This window comes from Pelodiscus sinensis, chromosome 15 (assembly GCF_049634645.1).
Source record: "Pelodiscus sinensis isolate JC-2024 chromosome 15, ASM4963464v1, whole genome shotgun sequence".
In the NCBI taxonomy this organism is placed as follows: domain Eukaryota; kingdom Metazoa; phylum Chordata; order Testudines; family Trionychidae; genus Pelodiscus; species Pelodiscus sinensis.
Window position 1 is genome coordinate 34,559,563 of NC_134725.1, and position 23,320 is coordinate 34,582,882.

The 23,320-nt window shown below is 49.6% G+C and overlaps 1 protein-coding gene across 7 annotated transcripts in view; it reads left to right on the plus strand.

Moving 5' to 3' along the window:
- The window catches only part of CUX2 (cut like homeobox 2), a 281,755-nt gene that overhangs the window by 219,568 nt on the left and 38,867 nt on the right, over positions 1–23,320 (plus strand). For all 7 annotated transcript variants that reach the window (XM_075898702.1, XM_075898705.1, XM_075898703.1 and 4 more), the window contains 4 exons: positions 9,231–9,368; positions 12,331–12,454; positions 17,394–17,470; positions 20,023–20,089. In XM_075898702.1, coding sequence (XP_075754817.1) covers positions 9,231–9,368; positions 12,331–12,454; positions 17,394–17,470; positions 20,023–20,089 — 406 coding nt within the window. The remainder of the gene's footprint in view (positions 1–9,230; positions 9,369–12,330; positions 12,455–17,393; positions 17,471–20,022; positions 20,090–23,320) is intronic.

Sequence of the window (23,320 nt, forward strand, 5' to 3'; positions counted from 1 at the left end):
ATACAACAAAACCTAAGCAGTATTACAGTCTTCATCAGCACAGGATCTCAGCCAGCCAGCCAGTCACCTCCAGAAACTCCTTCCACACTATCATCATGAGGGGCATTCCCTGAGGTGTCTCCCACATTCCTATCAAAAAGAAAGCATGATGGGAAGCTCAGTCAAGGAATTTAGCCTCCTTGCACTCTGCTGTCATCACATTATTAGCCAGTATAGCTATTTTCATGTAACATAAGGAAACTGAGTCACAGAGCGGTTAAAGGCATGGGAGGTGGGTATAATAGGCCAGGGAAGACAGTGCCTTCTAGGGTTTCTAGGTGTCCGGTATTGACCCAGACCGTCCGGTATTTTTGCCTCCTGTCCAGTAAAAAAATTCAGAAAATACCAGACACCTAAAACAACTGATATTTTCTGATTTTTTTTCCCTGACAGGAGGCGAAAATACTAGATACCTGGCAACTCTACACACACTCAGCTACTGGGCCCCGCCCCCTCTCCTCCTCAAGCCCCAGACCCCCGTTTCCCCGGTTGTGCAGGGAAGCTGTCTTCTGGCTCAAACAGAAAAACAAGATGGCCGCTGGCAAAAAGCTTCAAATGCTGTTCTTAAAGGGGCCATGCTGTTTTATTTTTTATTTTTTTATTTTTTAATGTTTTTTTGCTTAATAACTCTCGGGGTCCTTTTTTTTCTCAACAGAATTTTTTCTCCGTTATTTGTTTGGGGGGCAGGGGGTATTCGGTATTTTTAGTTAAACCATCTGGCAACCCTAGTGCCTTCCCTCTTGCTGCCATCGACTTGCCTCCAGACAACTGGACTGCCATTCCCTCTCTTCCCCAAGACCCCCACTGCCACCTCTACCTCAGAAGGTCGCCACAGCTCACTGCGTCCCTTCTCCTGGGGAGGGGGGAGTGCCACAGAGAGCCATTGGACTCCAGCTGGGCCAGTGGCTCAGCGTGGGGATGAGGCCTTCAGGGAGGGAGAAGCTGGTGCTTGAGTAGGGTGGCCAGGAGTCCAGTTTTGAACCAGACAGTCCAGTATTTGAGCTTTCTGTTCAGGAAACATATTGCGAAAATAGAAATGTCGGGTCTTTTCTAACTAAGATGGAATGTAGATTGTGACGGAATGCCAAGTGTGTCCGGTATTTTTGTTGACACCATCTGGCAACCCTATGCTTGAGGAGACTATTGGCTTGACCCAGCCTGACTCTGGCAGTGCTGGGGCTGGCCTGGTATTTGAAGAGTCTAGGAGTTTGGCCTGGCCTGGCCGGTGGCCCTAGGGCTAGCCCAGTGCTCAGGGAGGCCACTGGGTCAACCAGGCAGTGGAGCTGACGTGGTGCTCAGGAGCCAGGGGAGCAATTCGGTCTGGTGCTGATGGCATAGCCCAATGTGGCTGGGGTAGGCATGCCAGGGCTCCTCCAGGGGCTTTTCCTTTGGGGGGGAGGCGCTTCTGGTCTCTAGCTTGTGGGGGCAGGGCCTTGGGCAAAAGGGACAGGGTCTCTCCAAAGCACTTCACCCACAGCCCATGGGTAAAAGTGTGTTATTTTCATGGCAGTCGGGGGCTTCTGTTTTGGGGCCTCACATAAGGGACATGTTGGGCTTCTCAGCTGGAGCTGTGAGTACCAGCAAGCTCTGGAAAGTAGGGCCAAGATTTCCAAATCAGACCTAGGAATTGATGAATTTTGGCTGCTTGGATGGGCCTGATGTGATCAGTTAGTCTGACGTGCTGGGTAACATGGGCCAGAGACCCCAGCCCACAACTGAAAAATAGTCAGTGCTGGAGAATCTCCCAGGTCCCTTGGTACATTGTTCCCCTTTTGGAAATTTTGAGGGGACAATGGGATTTCCATCATGAGACCTGGCGTTAATGGGTTCCTCTCACTCATTTTTATCAGGGGTTCCAACCAGGAGGTTTCAGACCAGACAAAACTAAATTTCTGTGGGAGATTCTTGGCCACAGTTTGGTACGTTAGGTCTGACTCTCCTTTCCCATATGGGTAAATCAAGGATGAGCCCGCTTGGGCAGGTGCTTTCTTTGCGTTGCACTGACCAGCTGCATTAGCATAGTGCAAAGATTTTGAGAGTGATCTGACATCAGGATTGTGCATTGGCTCACAGTCACAAAGGAGAAAGGTGAGTGCAGAAGCTTTGATCCCCACTTGAGCGTGCTTTCTTTTTTTCCTTGCTATAATTATTATCAGAATGAGCCTTTCCTCTTGGTTCTTGCTGAGAAAGGGGAATTTGGAGTGATTCTTTATACAGCTGTTTTTGCTGGAGTGAGAAACTAGCTCAACACATTTAAAAGCAAACAGAAGGCTTTCTCCCCCCATCAACGTGTGTACCTTAGTCGCTCTGCCTGACATTTAGCTGATGGTTCGAATAATTCTTCAAGACAAAGTAAATGGGATTTCCTTTGATAAAGCGATTCTTCAGTTACAGGCATTTTAAGTATGCATAATTTGACAGAATCTTCTGGTCTTTTATTTCTATAAGGAAAACCACCCGGTTGTGTTTCAAAATAAACAACAAGGGCGTCTCTGGATTTGGCAGAAATGGTGGTTGCGTAAGGAAATTAATGAAGACTGTTTTTTTCATAGACCAGAGGTCCCCAGTGCGGTGCCCACGGGTGCTATGGCGCCTGCCAGGGCATTTATGTGCGCCGGTGTTTTAAAACAGTGGTCTCCAAAGTGGGGTGTGCACCCCAGGGGTGCATGAGACTATTGGAGGGAGCGCATGCTGCTGTGCAACAGCTAAGAGGGGAGATGCTGGTTCGCAAGACATGTGAACACGCCGCGCATGCGCTCCCTCAGATGTCTTGCGAACCGGGGATCTCCCCCTCAGCTGTTGCGTGGTGTGTTCGCCGTGCTCCCTTGGATGTCTTGCAAACCAGTGTCTCTCCTCTCAGCTGTTGCACAGCAGCATGCACTCCCTCCAGTCGTCTCACGCGCCCCCTGCATGCAACAGCTGAGAGGGGAGAGGCCAGGTTCGCAAGACATCCAAGGGAGCACATGCGTGGTGTGTTAAAACGCTCGTGCAACAGCTGAGAGGGGAGATGCCCAGCGTGCCGTGACATCATGGCCTAGGACTTTAAATTTTAAAACCGCGCGGCCCAGCTCCAGGCCCAGCACGTGGTCTGGGGTCACGGAAGCAGTTGGGGCCGGGCCCGGGCCCGATCACAGATTCAAACTGGAAAGCAGAAGGTGGGGATGAAAAATAGGGGGAAGTGATGGGAGAGGAAGGGGCTTGTGCTGAGGGGAGGGGGGCAGGTCAGGAGAAGAAAGGGGAAGGCACCAAGGGACAGTGTGGAGGAGAGACAAATGTCAAGGGGCCAAGTGGAGACAATGAGGAAAAGGGCAGGAGGGAGGTGTGAGAGGGAGGGGGGAAATGATGATGCTGAGAGAGGAGAGGGGAAGGGCATTGGGGGCTAGAGGGGGGAGGGGGAGGTGCTGGGAGAAGGCTTGAAAGAAGGGGTGGGCAGGGAGGGAGCAAATCATGTGTGAGGGCACAGGGGCATGAGGGGAACAGGGGCAGAGGTTGGTGAGGGGGTGGGCATCAGGGAAAGAGAGGGCAAAGGGGGCAGGGGGAGTGAGGGAAGGGGAAGGCACCAGGAGGGTGCAGGGGTAAGAGAAGGTGCAGGTGCCAGGGGATTCTGGGGGTGAAGCAGAAGGGCAGACACCTGCAGGAGAAGGACCAGCACCAGAGGAGAGAGGCAGGGCAGGTGTGTAGAGGGAGGTGTTAGGAGAGAGGATGAGGAGAGGGTAGCTCATGTGATCAGAGTGGGGCTACTGGAGGAGTGGGCACAAGGGGGAGAGAAAGGCTGGTGGAGGGGGGCAGATCTCAGGAGGGCTGAGGGCAGTGAGAAGGGCAGGAGTCAGGACAGCAGAGGAGGGTGAGGAGTCAGGGGGCAGCCGGCACCAGGGGAGCTGATGGAGACAGGGGAGGAGACATGGCAGCAGATGGTGGGGACATGGTGGGGATTGAGAGTGTGAGATTTAAAGGTGCCATGATTTTTTGGGGGGGGAAGGGGCTTTTTTTGCTCAACATTTGGACACCCCCCCCCTTTTTTATTAATGCAGAAATTTGTTTTAAAATGAATTGCAATATAATGAAAATAAAAATTATCCAACTAAATTAAGTTTTCTAGCAAATTAACCCAATGCACATTTAATATGAAAATAGCCTTCAATTTGCGCATTTGACGCCTTTTTTCTATTTTTTCTCCAAAGGGCGGGGGCTGAATAATTGCCGAATAATTTAATTAATACCCTTTACATATAAAATTACCTTTTTTATGTTATGGAGTCATATATTATGTAATATTAAATATGATGTTATTTGTATTATTTAATGTACAAATACAAAACAAGCCTTGAAAAATTGTTGGCACCCGCCACACTCTTCTGAAAATATGAATGTGCTATTGGCCACAAAAAGGTTGGCGACCACTGTCAAAGACTAATGACGGCAGGAGATAGGGAAGAACCAGGATGCCCAACAGCATCCTAGTGCAAAGTACAGTATTTGCTCAGCGCTTATTGAAAGGTGCCGCATGCAGGCAGTTCCCCACTGCCTTTATTGGGAATGGTAAGCTCTTTTGAAAACTGGCAGTAGATTCCTTGACAAGATTCATTGTTGGTGTAACTCATTGAAGACAGTGGCATTCTACCAGGAATTTATCTCCCCTATCTTGCTAGAACAAAAAAGGCCAGATTTTCAGTCAAAAGGTTCCATTTTTGCAGGCTTCTGCTCACTTAGCAGAATTATCCTTTGATTGGTGGGGACAGGCCCAGCCTTAGGTCAAGGTGAGCAAGGTGGCTGCCTTGGGCCCCACACTGCTCAGAGCCCACCCAGCTGCTCACTTGCTGCCCTAGCTGGGAGCCGTCCAGGTGTGTGGCAGAGCCAACCACAGTATACCACCCTGGGCCCTGCAAACTCTTTGGCCAGGCCTGGGTGAGGATCATGAGAGACTTGATGTTGACATTAATTAAATGACAGATGTTAACTGGTGCAGTTTTTCACCGTCAAACTGCAGAGAGGGGTAAAGCTACATTAATAATCTCACTCAATGGGCTTTATCCAAAGCCCCATGAAGACTAAGGAAACCCTCCCATTGACTTCAGTAGGAGTTGGAACAGGTCTGTTATGCATAACATCAGAAAATGAAAGATATCAAAGCAGCATTTTGGTCTTTGGCTAAAATTTGTTTCATTTTTATCTTCTGTTTAAGAAAATATAAGGAGCCAATATTTAGTTCTTCCATAGGATTTCTTCTTTGTAAACTGGAGAGTCCAAATTCATTTTACTTGGTAGAAAATACCATTTAGTACCAGACCTTCATTGGTATGAATCAATGTATCTGCACTGAAGTCAGCAAGGGCTATGCTGACGTACGCCAAATACAGAACTGGCCTTCCACATCTAAGTAAAGCCTTGGAAAATATGCCTAATTCTCTAGTGTGTGTTCTCGGTCAAGGGCCACACCCAACTGACCTCAGAGGCTTTGGGGTAAAGTCCTTGTCACTGTGAAATTGGATTTTTTTCCCTCTAGTAAACCCCTGAAATCGGTTGTCTGATACCAGGATTCCAAGATGGTCTCTGAGGAGAGAGTTCACACTATAAGTTCAGTGAGTGTTTCTAGCTGCTCCAAAATTGTTAGTGTGATTATTGATGGTGTAGGGAATTCTTACATACAGTTATTGCAACTTGTTCTTTTCCTCTGCCATGCATCTGGTAGGACAGTTGGGCTCATGCCATCACTGGGCTGTCAGTATTCTGGTTTATTTCTGTATTAAGTGTAGTACTGTAGCACATGGAGGCCCCAGTCATGGTGCTGTACAAACAGAACAAAATGGCAATCCCTTCCCCAAAGAACTACAAGACAGAAGACCACAAGGGACAGCGAGACAGAATGAGGCAGGATTGGTCCCAGTGTACCAGCAGCCTCGCGAGTGTGCAGTTTTCGTAGGCAAACCTACTAAGTGTTGTTGGACTCAGTAGCTGAATCACTGCCCTGCACAGTGCAGGTCAGCCCCGATGCACTGGAGAGTAGAAAGGTTGCTGCTTGTTTCGAATCAGTGGTTCCCAGTTTCCCAACCACAGCTCTGTGCACCACCACCAGCACTTCAGGCTTTTGTGTGACTGTGGGTGGCTTCTTCTCCCTACTTCACACCCTGTCCCCGTACTCTGCTGTCTCAACCTGCTCTCTGGATTCCAAAGGCTGAGAAGGTGGAGGATTAGCTGGGTGAGTAGCCCGAGGAAATGGCCCTGGACTGTCAAGAAACATTTCCCAAGACCAATCTGAAGAGTCTTGTTGGTCTTGTGCAATGGACCAAGAATCACCCACATGAAGGAATATTCCACCAAATCAATGACTTGATTTGGGCAGGGGACTGGACTCGATGACCTCTTGAGGTTCCTCCCAGTTCTAGTGTTCTATGATTCTATGACTTGCAAGTTGCAGGGACGACTACTTTACATGTCCTGTCTGAAGCATGTACAGCTATTGCCATTGACTGTGGCAGTGACAGGGCAGGTCCATTGAGGTCTTGCTCCTGTTACAGTCCTTGACAAAACACCCCTTGAATTCAGTGGAAGTCAGATCAGGCATACACTCAGCTATTTACCTCCACTGAAGTATCTTTCCCATGGGCCAATGAGGTGACCATGGGATATTTAAGAGCAGGTTGGATAGACATCTATCAGGGATGGTCTATGGTGTTGGGTCTTGCCATGAGGGCAGGGGACTGGACTCAATGACCTCTTGAGGTCCCTTCCAGTTCTAGTGTGCTATGATTCAGTGAAATTCTGCTCATGCAAAAGACAAGCACAAGGCCCATCCGCTCGGATCATCAAAAACATTTAGACACCCAACTGCCATTGAAATCAGTGGGCAGTAAGCAACTAGAAATCTTTGGAGTGACTGGCCCATAGGGCTTAAGTGAAACTTGAGTGGTGCTGTAACCTTGAGTTCATCTTCTATAGGAGGTGAATTTCCTGCTCCATACAAGCAGGGCAACTGGAGTCAGGAAGACCAGTACCGGCCATGATGCTGGGGAAAATCCAGAGGAAGCATGTTCATTCAGGGGACTTATTCCAGATCGACCTCTGTGTGAATGAGATGAGAACCTGGCCCAGTGGGCTCCTTGCAGGAGTCAGGCAATCAAGCATGAGCCCTGTATCCCAATTAATTGCCTTCCTCCCCATGATTCCAAACTGACATTACACCTTCTTGACACCCCCACTACCAAATGTCACCATGTGGCCCCTAGACAAGCAAAATGAAATATCAGTGAGGCCAGCCACACAGCTGTGGCAAGCTGGCACTGCTTTGTTACTCCCACCTGTAAATAGTCTGTGCTTGATACCGTGGCAGGCTGAAGGAGTTGTTAATAGCAGCAGAGCAGGATTTTATTGCCAGTTGTTGGTTTGTGGTTGGATCTATGCCATAGGTGTGTGGTAGAAGGCAGAGAGCCTCGCTCTCTTCCACTTCTCTATCTAACTTTTTGACCCTGGAGAATTTGATTCTATTTTTTCTCTCTTTTCCGCCACTGAAAAAAAAATTAACCTGGCTCAATAGGAGGCATTTTCTTGAACTTATTAAAAATCCAGACTTGTAAATTAATTTGTTCATGTTGTACAATGGCAGTGCAGATGGACTCATTAGCATGCACACAACAAATAATTATAGATGAATTTTTAGCTGGCCTGCTTAATGGGCTTGCTGGGTTAATTATGTCAATGTATAATTACATCAGCCCAGGGAGACATAATGGCACACCCTGCTGAGCAGACACTAGCTAATGACGGTGTAATGCTGACAGAGGGAAGACATACTGTTCTGAATGCACCTGCTTACCTCTGCACAAACTGCCATTGTCTTTGCCTGCCTTTGCCTAAATAAACAGTATCAAGAGTGCATATTGCCGATTGGCATTGGAGCAGGGCACAGGGTGGGAATGGAAGGCTGTGTGCACAGAGAAGTCCTGGTGGCCGGGAATAAAAGTCTGTATTCTTGCAGAATGTAGGAGTGTGCTCAAACTTTAACTGAGCTCCTTGGCTTGCAGTAAGGACCGTCTCAAAGGCACCACCTTTGGATTTGAATCTTGACGGTGTCCTGCTTGCTCCAAAGCCCAGGTTTTAAAAAACTTCCCCCTCGTCCCCCCAAGGCCCATGTCACTGAGGCCATATGTCCTACTGCAGAGGGTTTCAAACTTTTATCTCATGTCCCAGTTGAAGAAAATTGTTGGTGCCGCGACCCAACCTCATGTGTGGGCTCCAGAGTGGGGCTGAGGATCGGAGCTTTGGGTGCAGGAGGGGGGTCTGGCTTTGAGGGTATCAGGGCTGGCACAGGAGGGGCTTACCTTGAGTGGCTCCCGGTCAGTGGTGCGGGGAGGGGGCTAAGACATCTTCCTGCCTCTCCTGGCATCGCAGACCAGGCTGCCCCCAGAAGCAGCCAGCAGCAGGTTCCACCCCGTTGGAGTGCAGAGTCAGTGGTCAGGGCAGGGGCAGTGCATAGAGCTCTGTCCACACTCCCTCCTCCCACCTAGGAGCCGGGCCTGCTGCCGGACACTTCTGGGGCGCAGCACAGTCTGTGGTGCCAAGACAGGCAGGGAGCTGCCTTAGCTCCCCCACCGCTTGCCTGATCCTCCTGCAGCCATGAGACCCAGCACCCGGCATTCCACCATCCTGTGCCGGGTGCCACCCGTAGCTTGAAAACCACTGGCCTAGATGGTGATTTGTGCATGTGCCATATGGGCACAATTCATAGGTGACTGAGGCAATCAGGTTGTCAAAATAGTGGCCTATATGCAGAGCAGATCCATTGACTTAGCTGCAGTCACCTTGGATTGATGCAGGTATAGCCAAGAGCATCCTCTGGTCCCTAGCATTGAGGAAGGTGGCTGCAGCATGCACTCTGGGCAAGTCAGAAAAGGAGTTTGTAAGAGGCAACCCATCCTGCCTTCCATGGTGAGTTGGAAACGTGGGTGTGTAGGGAATGCAGCCTGGGGCTTGTGCCTGCCTGCCATGGCCATTACAGCCCAGCTCAGCTGTCTGCTAAGGGAGGCCCATGCTCCCAGGATGCAGATGGCAAAGGAACAGTTGCTCATTGGTTGCAGTCCCTCCCGGTGTGTGCAGGCTCTGATCCAGGCTGTAAGCAGCTGCATTGCTCCCAGACAGCATGGGGGCGGCTCCCTGCCAGCTGCTGCCCCTCACCTTGTCACCTTGCTCCTCTTTAGACCCTGTTCCTGTCCTGGAGGTGGCGCAGAGCTTAGAAGAGAGGCTGCAGCAGCTCCAGTGCCCTGACCCCGAGAACCCACCCCTGAAGGAGCTCAACAGGCAGCGGAAGAAGCCTCCGGAGCTCCTCGGCACCAAAGGTACCAGCTGCTGCTCCTTTACCCTGGCCAGCAGCAGCATGTCCCTGACTCCAGCACTGACGCCAGCAGAGGCCTTTGCAGCCTCTAGGAGAGTTTTCAGCAGGGTCATATAATAACCTCCTTAGTTCTTGTATGGGGCAAACCATCCACCCTGTGCCCTGCCCACATAAAGGGGCTTGGGGTACAGGGCACTCTGCCTTCTGGGGCAGAGGGGGAAACTTCCCTGTGCTTTGCTTCAGGCCTTGGTCACCCGGGCTAGGCCAGCTCAGCATTTCCAGGGTTGGAGCAGTATCATGGGCTTTTGCTCCAAACCGGCTTGGTCCCTTCCATGGTGCGTTTCTCCCAGTCCCCAAGCCCAAGTGAAAGCCGAGACTGGAAGGCCAGCCGATCCCCTGAGGTGAGCTCCCTGCACCTCCCTCCCTCCCTGTACCGTGGGTCCCTGCTGGGATCCACTGCAAATCAATCGGTGCTTCTCTCTGCCCAGGGAGGGGCGGCTTTGGGGGGCTGGTTTGACAGGTGCAGGCCATGCTGGCATATGCCTGTCACTGAATCACCCCCCATCCCCAGCCTGGAAACCCCCTGAGAGTTGTGGAAGGCTTGTTCTGTTGGAAAACATGTCAGGGAAGGGCCTGATCCTGTGTACCTCCAGCGCGTTATTGGGTGCCCTCTGCCTCCCCAAAGTCCAGGGACCTGATCCTCAACATTGATAGGGGCGGTGCTGATTTGCACCCGCAAATCACCTTGACAGGGACGGGGCAGCCCTCATGAAGGCTTGTCAGTCCAATGGCCTTTAATTGCTTTCATCTGAATTTTCTCTCCGCTTCTGGTGCGACAGGGCCGAGTTCTTATCTAGGGGAGCCCCCTGTAGTTCCCGGTTCTTTGCAATAATGCTATGTGCTCATGTCTTTCTCCGCCAATGCGGGACTTCACTGAGGGCCCTTCTGCAATCACCAAGGGTGGAGAAAAAGAGCAAGAATTCTAATGAATATTCATTAGCGACAACATCATTAACATTGGGACTTAGTTTTAAAGGGATGGTCAGTATAAAAATCAGGGACCAGTTCCTCGCCTGGTGTAAGTTAGTCATATTGAACACCTAGCACTTACACAGGGTTTTTCAGCAGCAGATCTCAAATAACTTCACAGAGGAGTCAGCATTGCTAGCCCCAATTTACACATGGGGAAATTGAGGCCCAGAGAGAAGAAATAGCTTGCCCACAGTTACCCAGCACGCCAGTAGCAGAGCCAGGAATCAAATCCAGCTTTCCTTGTCCCAGTCTAGTGTTCTGTCCACTAGGCCACATAGCTCTATGGAAGGCAAGGCAGCTGTACTGACTGGTGCCAGCTAAGGATCTGGCCTTGTATTTTCAACAAACATTTGTTTCACTAAGGACACCTATGACCTTTACAGCCATAAAAAAGCCTGAACTGGCCCAGGTAGCTTATTTAGCTCTTCCAGCAGCCTGTCTAGTGTTTTGCCTGTTGGAAATGTAGGAGGTGACTTTCAGAGCTGGCTGCTGTCAGTTTCCGTCAGGTTCTCAGTACTGCCGCGTTTGGCGTGCAAACCATTTTAGGCCGAGACACTGCCAGTGCAGGGCTTGAGATGACGGAGCCAGATCCTGCAGGGTGCTCTAGGTCTGGGAGGGTGCTCAGCAGTGTTGGCAAGGAAAACAAGAATTCTACATCTGATTTCCTTTTGCATTGGAACAAACTCTTGAGCATGCAACAAAACATGTAAAAGAACAAGAACTATAGGGAGCCTGACCTCCTGCCAGCACTTACCTGGGAAGTGGGTGATAGAAGTTTGAGTTAGGGATGTAACTGGTTAACTGGTGGCCCGGCCATGCCCACCCTGCTGTGGACAAAGAGTATTCCATCCTCGCTGGGCCGACCATGCTGCGGGTGGGAGGCGCACCAGCCCGGCCAAGCCCACCATACCATGATAGGGAGAGCTCCCGCTCAGCTGTCCACAGCATGATGGGCCCAGCCCAGCTGGAGCAATGACCCCCCACCCTCGGCACGAACCTAGGTCAGCAGTTAAGCGGTTAAACATAATGTTTAACTGGTTAACTGGTATTTTACATCCCTAGTGTGAGTTCCTGTCCTTCCTCTTACAGCAGGTGATGAAACTGGAGCTGCTCAACTTTGTAAAAGGAATAATTAAATATTCATTGGGCCACAGAGGAAGAGACTCACTTTATGGGCTGGGTCTCCTCCCCCCAATCTCCCTCCACTCCCATGCATGCTTAGCCAGCGGCCTGCTGGAGATGTGTGTCTTGCTCTCTGGTTTTGACCAGAAATACCATCCTGGTTCTCAAAAATCTCACATCCCTAAAAGTTTCATTGACCTTTCAACAAACATTTTTGGTTTTGACCAATTGGAAAAAAAACATTTTTATCAAGAACCAAAATTATTCCAGCCACTTGTGTACACAGGAGTCTGAAGACTCGTGGTGTCCGATGCTGTAACCCAGAAAGTTACAGTCTTTCATCTCTTCTCCTCCTCCCCCCTCTCCCTCGCAAATCACCTGAAAATTGCAGCCACACAGGATGTAAATAATGATGGGTCTTGAGCTCTGAGAGCTTTTTATGCAGAAGCTTGGTTTAATGCAGGCATGCTGTGCTCCAGGCTGGAGGTGCAGTGTTGTGTAGCTAAGACGGCTTTGCTGGTCATTTACAGACCTTGCCACCACTCGGAGCTGAAGTGGTTAGAATGAGATGATGAGCAGATATAACCTAGCCAGGAAGCTGCCGCTTTGGCAGCACTCTGGATTTCATGCCCTGCTGTGATTCTTTTGCACCAATGACCAGCGGAATCTGCAGAATGTATTAACTCAGTAGCTTCAGTTCTGGAAATCGATTCTTTACCCCCTGAGATTGAGCTCTTGCCCCCTGGAAGAAGCGGCTGATTTTCTTCACTTCTGTCCTGCTGCTTATGTGAATTTTTCTCCCTCCCCCGCAGAGCAAAGAGGGGGAACATCTCCAGCTGGTCTCGCCGGGTTGGAGACTGCCAAGTTCACAAGCATCAACAGCAAAGCACTTTTCACAGACACCTTGTTGCAGAGAAATGAAGCTGAAAAACAGAAGTACGTGAGTAGCAAGGGGTGGTCCTTAAAACCAAAAAGTAAATATGCTTTAGACCTGCATGGCGTTGAAATGTGAGTCTATCCGTCTGTCCGCATACAAGCCCCTCTATCTGTCCGTCTCCTGAATAGTTCATCATACAGCTCCAGCTATCCATCCTAAGCTACTTTCTCTCCTGCCTAGCATTTATTCACTGCTCTTCCCCCTTGCAAGCTGGGCTGAAGTTTGCATGTCCTGCTCTGGCAACAGTGGGCCCAAATAAGCTGTCTTACACCAGGCCTGGTTCACCACCCACTGCTCTTCCTCACTATCTTAACTGTCTCCCGTGTGATAGAGGATAATGGCTGGACTCACTCCTATGGCCTGAGTTTCAAAGCTGCCTAAGGGATTTAGATTCCTATTTCTTATTCACATTAATGAATGCTTTGGGCATCCTAATCCCCTAGGTGTCAGTCCTGGCAGCCCCAGCACAGACAGCAGCAGAGTGGCTCTGGAGTTACCTTGGTGTCACTGGACCATTTGTCCCAGGGCTAGTGCTAAGTCAGGCCAGTCACCCAGGGAAAATGAGGCTCTGGAGACTGAGCAAGGGGAATGGTTCTTCCCCCGTTATTTCTGGTACCCAGGTTTTCTCACCTCACAGGCTCTCTGGCAGCACACACCTGGTGGAAAAGATGCCTATGCTGGCCTTGGGAGAGAGGCCCTTTGGCAAGACCTGTCTGAGTGAGAGACACGTTTGTACGCTGTGAATACAGGATCGCGTGTGTGTTTACATGTTGTATTTTGCACATCCTCTGTTGTAGTTTTGTGCACAGGAATATTTTCCAAGGCAATTTACTCCTCTGTGTTTGTAAATGTGACCCTTGATGTTCTGTGGTGAGGGTTGACCCGCCTGAGAAGTGTGCTTTTAAAAAGTTAATCTGACCTCAGGCCCACCTTGCAGCCACTCAAACCAAGACGCTGTTGATTCTGATGGTCTTTTGTCTTCCGCATGCTGGGTGCTAATCTAAGAACCTGAATGGATGGATGTTCAGCTGAGCCTGCTGCCCTGGTGTTCTTTGTTCCATCATTCCTAGAGCTAGGAGATTGTTTTTTCTCAAGGGACAGAAAACACAGCAATCACCATTGGTATCTTTCGGTCTTATGGTGTTTTGCTCAGAGGAATCAGATAAAGGCAGTAGATAAAACTCATTCTTAAATGGCCTTTCAGTTGTGACAGTTCAAAGTTTACCAAAGGCTTCTTTAAAGGGACTTTCTTGTTATTCCTTAGCACACTGGGCTGATAAACAAATCATAGAATCGTAGACTATTAGGACTGGAAGGGACCTCAAGAGGTCATCAAGTCCAGTCCCCTGCCCTTATCACTGATAGACATTTATCTAACCTACTCTTAAATATCTCCAGAGATGAAGATTCCACAACCTCCCTGGGCAATTTATTCCAGTGTTTGACCACCCTGACAGTTAGGAAGTTTTTCCTGCTGTCCAACCTAAACCTCCCTTGCTGCAGTTTAAGCCCATTGCTTCTTGTCCTATCCTCAGAGGCCAGGAAGAACAATTTTTCTCCCTCCTCCTTGTAACACCCTTTTAGATACCTGAAAACTGCTATCATGTCCCCTCTCGATCTTCTCTTTTCCAAAATAAACAAGCCCAGTTCTCTCAGCCTTCCTTCATGGGTCATGTTCTCTAGACCTTTAATCATTCTTGTTGCTCTTCTCTGGACCTTCTCCAATTCTCCACATCTTTCTTGAAATGTGGTGCCCAGAACTGGACACCAACTGAGACCTAATCCGGGCAGAGTAGAGTGGGAGAATGACTTCTCATGTCTTGCTCACAACACACCTGTTAATGCATCTTTAAATCCGCCCTTCTTTTGGAGGAAGATCCTGCCAAACACATAATGCAAAATCACTTTTCCCTTAGGCTACGTCTAGACTACAAAGGTAAGTCGGAAAAATATACGCAAATGCAAACTGCAATTTGCGTATCTTTTTCCACGTTTCCATTGAAAGAGGCTTTCCCGAAATTTGACACATCCACACGGTGCTATATTTCAGAAAAATCTGCTCTTTCGACATATTCCTTCTTCTTCATATAATGAGGTTTACAGGGATGGCAAAAAAGCGCGTCTGCTTTTCTGAAAATTTTTTCAAAAAAGCTGACGTGTGCTTTGGACACAGCATTGCTTTTCTGGGATACCTCCAGTATCCCAGAAAAGCGCAACAGTCTAGATGTAGCCTTATTGATTTTTCCCCACCTCAGCTTACTTTTGGGAAGGGGCTTATTTTTCCCCTCTTACTGTCAGAAGATGCTTCAGAGTGTGATTCACTCATAACCTGAAAGATGCATCCACTTTGGATTTTCTTACTGTCTTCTCAAATAAACCCAGTCCTGCCCCCATGCAACTCCAGGAGATGAGGATGATTTGCCTGGGCCTGGTTCACAGAGACTTTGCTGGGAGTCGAGATTGCTTGGTGCTTCTGGAAATTAGGCCTTTCGGCCCAGATCCTCCAAGGAATGGAGACTGAGACAGCTCAATGCTTAAATCTCTATGAGAGTCTGGGCATTGGAGGGGCTCCTGGAAGGCCCCCAAAACCAGTGGCTTCTAAAAATGTGGGCCACCCATAGCTAGGGTTGCCAGGTGTCTGGTATTCACCCGAACAGTCCAATATTTTCACCTCCTGGCCGGTAAAAAAATTCAGAGAATACCAGACACCTAAAATGCCAGGCACCTGGCAACCCTACAAACACTCATCACCTGTTCTCCCTGCCCCTCCCCCAGCTCCCAACAACCCCCATCCCCATGCTTACCTGGTTCTGCAAGGCTGCTAGCACAAAATGGCTGCCGACCACCCTGGGTCTTAGTGCTTAACTGCTCCCCTGTTCCTATCCCTGCACTTTCTCTTAAAGGGGACATGCTGTTTAATGCTGTTTTATTTAAAAAAAATTTTTTTTTGCTCCACAGCTTTGGTCTCTCCCCCTCCCCCTTTTTTTCCCCTTCAACAGAATTTTTTCCTGGTGTTTTTTGTTTGTTTGTTTGTTTGTTTGTTTGTTTGTTTGTTTGTTTTTGAGGCGTGGGGGGAGAGTGTTCGGTATTTTTGTTTCAACCATCTGGCAACCCTACCAGTAGCTCTTGCACTACCCAAGATGGAGTCCCATCAAGCACAGTAGGCACAGAGGAGGCCTGCCCCATCTCAGTGTGCTCTCTCAATAGTGTATTCCCCTTTAAAAATCTCCCTCACCCCAACCTATTCTGCTGCTACAGGATTCCTGCAAGGCAGGGGAAGGCAGTTTGTTGCTTCCAGGCCAGCCCCACCAGAGCTGAGCTGCCATGGTCTCCGCACCTGTGCCTATGCACAGGACCTATTCTCTCCACCTCCCAGGAAATGCTTGCAAAGTTCAGAGCAAAATCTCCCAGGTGTCTGGCTCAGCGTTAATTCCTGGAGATTTGCTGGGGACCGGCGGCACACCGGGAGCTGTCCCAGATGACTGCCTCTACCAACGCCAGTGGGTTCAGGTACTGGGAAGAGGTGCTTACATTGCTCCACTCCCCCAGTATCTTCACCAGCCACTCGTGGGCACCCCAGAGTCAAGACGACAGTATGGCCGAGTGTTTGCTAATACATCACTGCTGCTCCAGTGGAGAAACTCCACAGTTGCTGTCTCTCTCTGCACAGAGATTACACTGACTGCTCACTGTTGTCAATGTGCACAGTACAGGCCGGGCCAGTTACGTGTGTGAGGAGAGAATTCCTGAAAACCTGCCTTCTGGAGGCGCTCACAAGCTGTGAGCAGTCACTTGCAAGTAACGGAGCCAAGAAGTGGTGACCAATCCTTCAGAGCCTGGAAGTTCGGTTATGTCAACCACAGCATGGAGCTGTGCCATTCCCCTAGGTCTGCAGTGAGGATGGCTGCAAAGTCTGTCCAGTGCAAATTCCTCCTGATTCTTCCAATGGATTGTGCTTGGACAGCCCCTGTGTCTGCAACAATAGTGTTTGGGGTCTGAAGCATGTGTTAGCAGAGTGAAGGAATCCATTAATGGCCTGTACTCCCTTCTGGTTCATTTCCAATCTTGAAGGAACACCAAAATAGCCAAATGGATTAATTCTCTCTCTCTCTCTCTCTCTCTCTCTCTCATTTATCTATGGGTAGATCTTGCATTCTTTTAACCAATTTTTGTAAAGAAATTTATCTCTGGGCTAAGATCCATCATGCCAGGTTTTTCAGGTTGAAGTGAATTTTTTACAGCCAGGGCTATAAACCCCTGAAAATAGAGGTTTTTAATGGAAATGCGGACAGTTCTAGTGGTATGAAAATGTCTCGGCTGCAGTAGGCATATAAATTTTCTAGGGAAACTTCTGAATGAGGGGTTTAAAGTACCTGATAAGAAAGATAAATTAGCAGATCGATGGCACGATGTGAATGAAGCTGAGCTATTTCATGCACTCCCTGGGGAAAGACTTTGGTTGTCTCTGAGAGCCAGAGGTGAGAGTGGGTTGATACAGACCAGTACACAGTACCAGTAAGAACCAGCCATTAGTGACGGCGCATATATAGCTGATGTTAAAGCATTGCCACAGTATGCAATTTGCTCCCCCCATCGGCAGCACTGCCAGACTCTACCCAGAGCAAAAGAGGCAGCTGCCCTGGGCCCTGGCAATTTAAAAAGGCCCAGGGCACCTGGCTACCGCAGCCTTGAGGCTACTGGCCACTGTGGCAGTGGTGACCACACAAGGTGGGGACTGGCCTCAGTGCACCCCATCTGCCAGAGGCTCCATCCCTTCTAGGGCCCAGAACCACCCTCCCCCACCCCTTGCAAAGAACCCTGGCATACCGGTAAGTCCTGGTAATCACTTTCACCCCTCAGATCCAGGCATCATGGCAGGTGGAAGGCCTCATCCCAGGCCCCAAAAGTGACAACTGATACTGGCCCTTCTCTCCACAGGGGACTACAGGAAGCACAAATCACTTTGGCAGCTAGGCTGGGGGAAGCAGAAGAGAAGATCAAAGTGCTACATGCAGGTATGGAAAGAGCGAGGGTCAAAAAGTCCCTCCCCGGCTGGGTTCCTGAGGCCCTGGCTTCCTTCCGCTTTCCCTTCTAACTCAGTAGATCCAGACATGGGTGCAGCTCAGTGGTGCTTCGCTCTTTCTCCCCTGGATGCACGGACATCACAGCCCTCCTGGCAGAGCAGTCAGGAGTCACATGTGCATGCCACGGGGAGAATATTCAGGAGAGGCACATCCCACCTGTCTGGCCTTTACTGTCAGGGGACCAGGTGAGGTGTAGGAGGGGATAAGGGTGCCAGATCTGGGTGGGAGAAAAGGTGCAAGAGCAGACGGGGAGTAGGTTGTCTGGCCAGGGGGAGGGGGCAGGAGCAGACTGAGGGTGCAGAGTCTTGGCGTAGGAAGATGTGTGTGAGGCACTGGGGGTGCAGGGTCTGGGCATGAGGGGCTAGGAGGGCACTTACTTGTTTTTGTGCCACGTGCTGCTCCCAGGGACTCGAGGCTTTCCCCGCTATTGGAGCAGCAGGGAAAGCCTTCAGGAAGTACGTCAGCGTGCTGCTGTTCCCCCAGCTGGGAGAGGAGGTGGGGAGCAGCAGTGCACAGCTGTTTCTAGCTATCGTGCGGCTTTCTCCCTGCAGGAAGCCGGCGCTGGTGCTCTAATCTTGCAGTGGGCTGTAAGGCTGTAGCACCAGCATGGGCTCCCTGCTGCACAGGGAAGAAGGGGGGCTGAGCTGAGAACTACAGAAGAGCCATATTGGATCCAACCCTCAGTAAACTGAGAGAGTCTCGCAGATGTCTGTAGGAACCGGCTTTCAAAGGGCTTTACAAAGGAAGCCGGTGTCTTTATTAGGGATGTAAAATCCTGTTTAATTGGTTAACCAATTAAAGGGGGGGCGGGCAGAGGAGCTGCTTCAGCCTCACCGGGCTGGAGTGGCCTCCCTGCCCTACTTACCACAGCTGGGCTGGAGTAGCCCCCTCCCCTGTCACAGACAAGGGTTGCTCTAGCTGGCCGATGGAGCAGCCCCTGCCTGCAGTGGATCCCGTGGTACTGGAGCAGCTCCCTGCCCATGGAGAATGGGAAGCTGCTCCGGTCCCTTCCAGTTAAACCATTCACATCCTTAGTCATTATCCCCATTTTACCAGTGGAGAAACTGAGGCACAGAGGGGCGTGACATTCTCCATTTCATGCATCAGGCCAGCAACAGACTGAGGGATATTATCCAGCTCTCCTGGGCTCCCAGCCAGTGGTCTTGCTTCTAGGCCAGTGTGACTCCATTGACTTAGTTGTATCCAAGGACTTACAGACCCCACAGGCTGAGTGCCTGCCCCCGAGAGTCTCCTGACCAGAGCGGGAAATTGCTCCCACTCTGGTTCTGCTGCCACAGAGGGTTGCAGACAGGGAGCTGCTGAGCCTGCGTGTTACACTGGCCTGGAGTGGCCTTTGGTGCACTCCTGTGTTCCCCATGCACAGAGCTGGCCTGTAGTCTGTTGTTGGTAGCTGCCTAGCAGCGGGTGAGCAAATGTTGGCATGTCCCTCTGCCCTGCCATGCTGCCCAGGCTGTCTCTGTGGCATGGACACACTCGGGACATCTGTCCTGCAGTGCGCTGCTCTGTTTCTGCCTGGCATAGGCCACAAATGTCCTGGGTTTGAAACGTGCAGGGCTGTGGTTCCGGAGGAAGGGAAAACTGGGCCAGAAAAGCAGTTGCTAAAGGTCTTAAACAGCCGTTGGCTGGGCTCCGGTCATGTGAGGGAGAAGAGAGGAGAAGACGGGAGAAGATCTGGGTGCCACAGAGGGAGATGAGTGGGGCAGGGTGGTACAAAGGGGCACAGCCAGGAGAACAGGGTGAAATTATGTGGAGGAAAACTGGCCCTTCATAGGCCAATGGCTACACTCCCATTGGCTTCTCTGGGCCCTTACCAGGAATAACTTTCTGGGAGTATAAGATTCAGATCTCCCCTGGGAAGTGAAAACTACTGTGGATACTGAACTAGGAGAGAAAGGACCAGACCCTCAGCTGGGATAAATCAATGCAGCTCCATTAACTCCAGCAGAGTGACTTTGGGTCACTGCAGCTGATGACTCGCCCTGTATGGTAGGGCAAGGAATGGGCCTATTAGATCTCTCCAGGTTTAATTTCTCTGGCTCTTGCACTCTATTTCTGCTGCTGTCAGGAACCCAGAAAGTCCCTGGTGCATGACAAAAGTTCATCCCTTCACTACCAACATAAAAGCTAATTGAACATTTTGGGAGCTCCAAAAAGGCTTGGGTCGAAAATCTATTAACTGCTCCTAAAGTCTCTGAACTTGGTGACTTTATTTTTAAAGACTGTTGGTTTCCTTGTCTTTATTTGCATCCGTTGCAAATAAATGTCTTGGTTTTGCATCCATTGTCATAAAAATTAAAACAATATACAGTGGGACGGCAGCAGAACCCAGGGGTAAGTGGTACCCTGCCAAAGGCTGCTGGAGCCACCTTCCAACCAGGCGATGCTTCATCAGCCACAGGTCAATCTTCTTCCAAGAGAAGGGTGTTACTAACTGTTTGGTGTTTTATTTTCCATCTGGTCAGCACTAAAGGGCACCCAGACAGAGCTGCTTGAGCTACGGTGTAAATATGATGAAGAAGCAGCTTCAAAGTAAGTCACTCTGTTTTGTCTATTGCGCATGGTCCAAGCAGAGACATTGCGTCCAGCCGCAGCCTTTGAGGAGGGCCTGTCCTTCATGTTGCACATGGAATGTGCCAAGAGAGGCCCAGATGGAACAAAGTTCGTTATCCCACGTGCTCCAGATGGCGAGGCATTGCACTGTGTGGCAGAGCTAACCATTTAAACCCATTCCAAAATATCAATAGCCAGCTGTTTGCCAGGATACAGACCTGCGTGGTGGAGACCTACATATATGCCACTGTCTCCACCTTTCTGGAGGCTAGATCCTCAGTTCTAACCAATCTCTACTCTGTACAGGGCAAATGTGACTTCATACAAACTTTACTTCTCCACCAACCAGCCCCCACCACAACTGAGAGCAGCCTCAGGGCTACCCTAAATTGCACCTACTCAGCATTTTATTTCCTCCAACAGCCTGTGATCTCCAAAGAGGCAGTCCTACCCATCCTCTGGCCATGCTGCGTGCTAGGGACAGATGTGGGGGATGAAGAGGGATATCTGTACTAATTCAATGCAATTGGAAAACTCCGCATGCATTTAATCCAGCCATTCACCACCAGAGCAGAGTGAGGGTGTATCTACACTGCAGAGTTTTTCTGGTTTTCTGGAAAAACTACATTTACATCCACACTGCAATTGCGTTCTTTTGACAGAAAGTCGAAAGAACACGTGTGTTTTTCCAACAGTGGTAAACCACTTTCTACGAGGAAGAAGCCTTTTTCGAAAAGAGCTTTCAGAAAAAGGCATGTGTGGATGGAGAAGAGGGTGTTTTTTCAAAAGAAGATGTCTCCAGGAAAAAGCACAGGTCCCTGATGGCCGCTCTGTCCATAGTAATCACAATTTAAATGTGAGATAGCGTCCACATTGATTGGACACAATCTTTTGAACAAGCAGATGCGCTTTTGCTGTGTGGTTGCTCTCTTTTGAAAGCTGTTTTTTCCAGAAGATCTCTTCCGGAAAAGCTTCTTCCAAAAGAAGCCTGCAGTCTAGACATAGACTGAAGAAGCCACAACAGAGCTAAAAGTTTCCAAGCAGCATCACTTTGCTAGACAGCCATGGCTTCTGGTCCCAAAAGAAGCGCCTTCATTGGGGTGGGGCGGTATATCTGAGACCAATGCAACAAACACTAATCAGCTCTCAGCAAAATATTCCACACTCTCTGGCTGTGTCTACATTGGCATCCCTTTCCGGAAAAGGGATGCTAATGAGACACTTCGGAATTGCAAATCCGCAGGGGATTTAAATATCCCCCGCGGCATTTGCATTTACATGGCTGCCGCTTTTTTCTGGCTCGGGGTTTTTGCCGGAGAAAAGCGCCAGTGTAGACGCGATTCTCCGGAAAATAAGCCCTTTTCTGGAAGATCCCTTATTCCGGCTCATTTTCTGGAGAATCGCGTCTACATTGGCGCTTTTCTCTGGCAAAAACCCCGAGCCAGAAAAAAGCGGCAGCCATGTAAATGCAAATGCCGCGGGGGATATTTAAATCCCCAGCGGATTTGCAATTCCGAAGTGTCTCATTAGCATCCCTTTTCCGGAAAGGGATGCCAATGTAGACACAGCCTCTGAGTCTGGTGTCTCTCCAGAGATCTGGGCCATTTTCACAAGCACCTGAGTGATGATGAAGATGTCATGGCTGTGTGGTTTCACAATCATCAGCAGCCAGGCTCCAAGATGTGGCCTGATGGTTTGAACATAAGAACAGGAATGACAGAGCACTAAGTTCTAATCCTCGCTACGCCTCTTGGCTGCACCCACATGTCCACGGATAGCAGTGGGTGTCATGGTATAGATGCTGCAAGCAGGCACTGAGAATAGGGTCAGACTTCTCAAAGCAAAGACTGGATTTCAGGTGCAGTATCAACCATCTAAGAGAGTGGCTTCCAAAGGGCTGCTTCACCAGTCCCAGGTGGGACGTGAAGGTTCCTAGGCTTTCTGCTAGAGATGTGCTGCTAATAAGACCCCAGATCCAAATGCCCTCTGTCTTCAGCAAAGACTTGCAGATCTGGACTTTGTAGCTAGCACCTCTCTCTTCTAATGGATGGGACCAAAAGCTCAGGTCTAAAGGCAAATTCCCTGCAGTTTCAGAAATTATAATCATAAGCTAAAATCAGTTCTTCCTTAAAACCTCTGGGCCTTCCCAGGACCACTTCCAGATGTACAAATATATCTTGAGCTGCCTTCTAGCGGCAGGGGGGAGAGTACGATTGCTGGATTATATTTAACAGGCTCCTCCGCTTCATTAAATGTACATTGGCTTGTTCTTATTTTTTTTGGTCGGGTGCCATTTACTTTTATGAGTCAGGAACATCTTTTCCCTCCCGTCGGCTCTTGCTAGCCGTGGAAGCTGCCAAGCATTTACAGCTGTTCAAATGTTCCACCAGTCTCACTCACACATCCTCATCACACACGCACGCACACAGGCGTGCCCGCTCATTCCTATTATGCACCCCAGTCAGAACACTTAATCATATCATTCCCAAGCAGATGTTCTTTGATAATTTGAGATACCATTTTAGATGCCATTTTGTACACGCAGTGCTGTAATGAATGTTGCCTTTGATCAGCATCGCAGCCACCATGCACAGAATGATAGGGATGAAAACTGGCTTGGTCCCATCCCTTGGTATCTTTGCATCTTTCGGAGGCACATTTTGGACTTCCCCCGGTTGGGTTCATTCAGCTTGTTTATATTTTGTTAATTTGCCAGCCGTTGAATGTTGCATAGCCGGGACTGGAGACCACAAATTAGAAACTTCAGCTTTTGACCCTCCTACAATAAATAAATCCAGTGCCCTGTACAGAGGCATTATGCCAGCTCTCCACGGCTGGCAAAATAGCAAGTGGGAAGCAATTACACAGATGCAAAGGCTCCTCATTGACAAATAACCCAAGATAAAGAGGCCTTTGGGGAAAGTCATTTAGAGGCAGTGGGTGGCTCAGAGAACCGGCAGTGGGAGAAGGAGCCTTTCATGTCGCGATTACCATCTTGCACATGGGCATGACTTGCTAGTGACCCAAAAGTGTTCCCATCTTGGGATTCTTTGTCGGCCTGCATGAAATGAGCGGGGGTGGCCTGTGGCCAGGTGCTCATGGACAGTTGCTCACTCTATAATGCTAATGTCACAACTGGCATGAACCGCCACCTTGCTGGGGGTCTAGCGGAGAAACTAAGGATTGTCTGGGTCGCAGAGGCAGAACTCC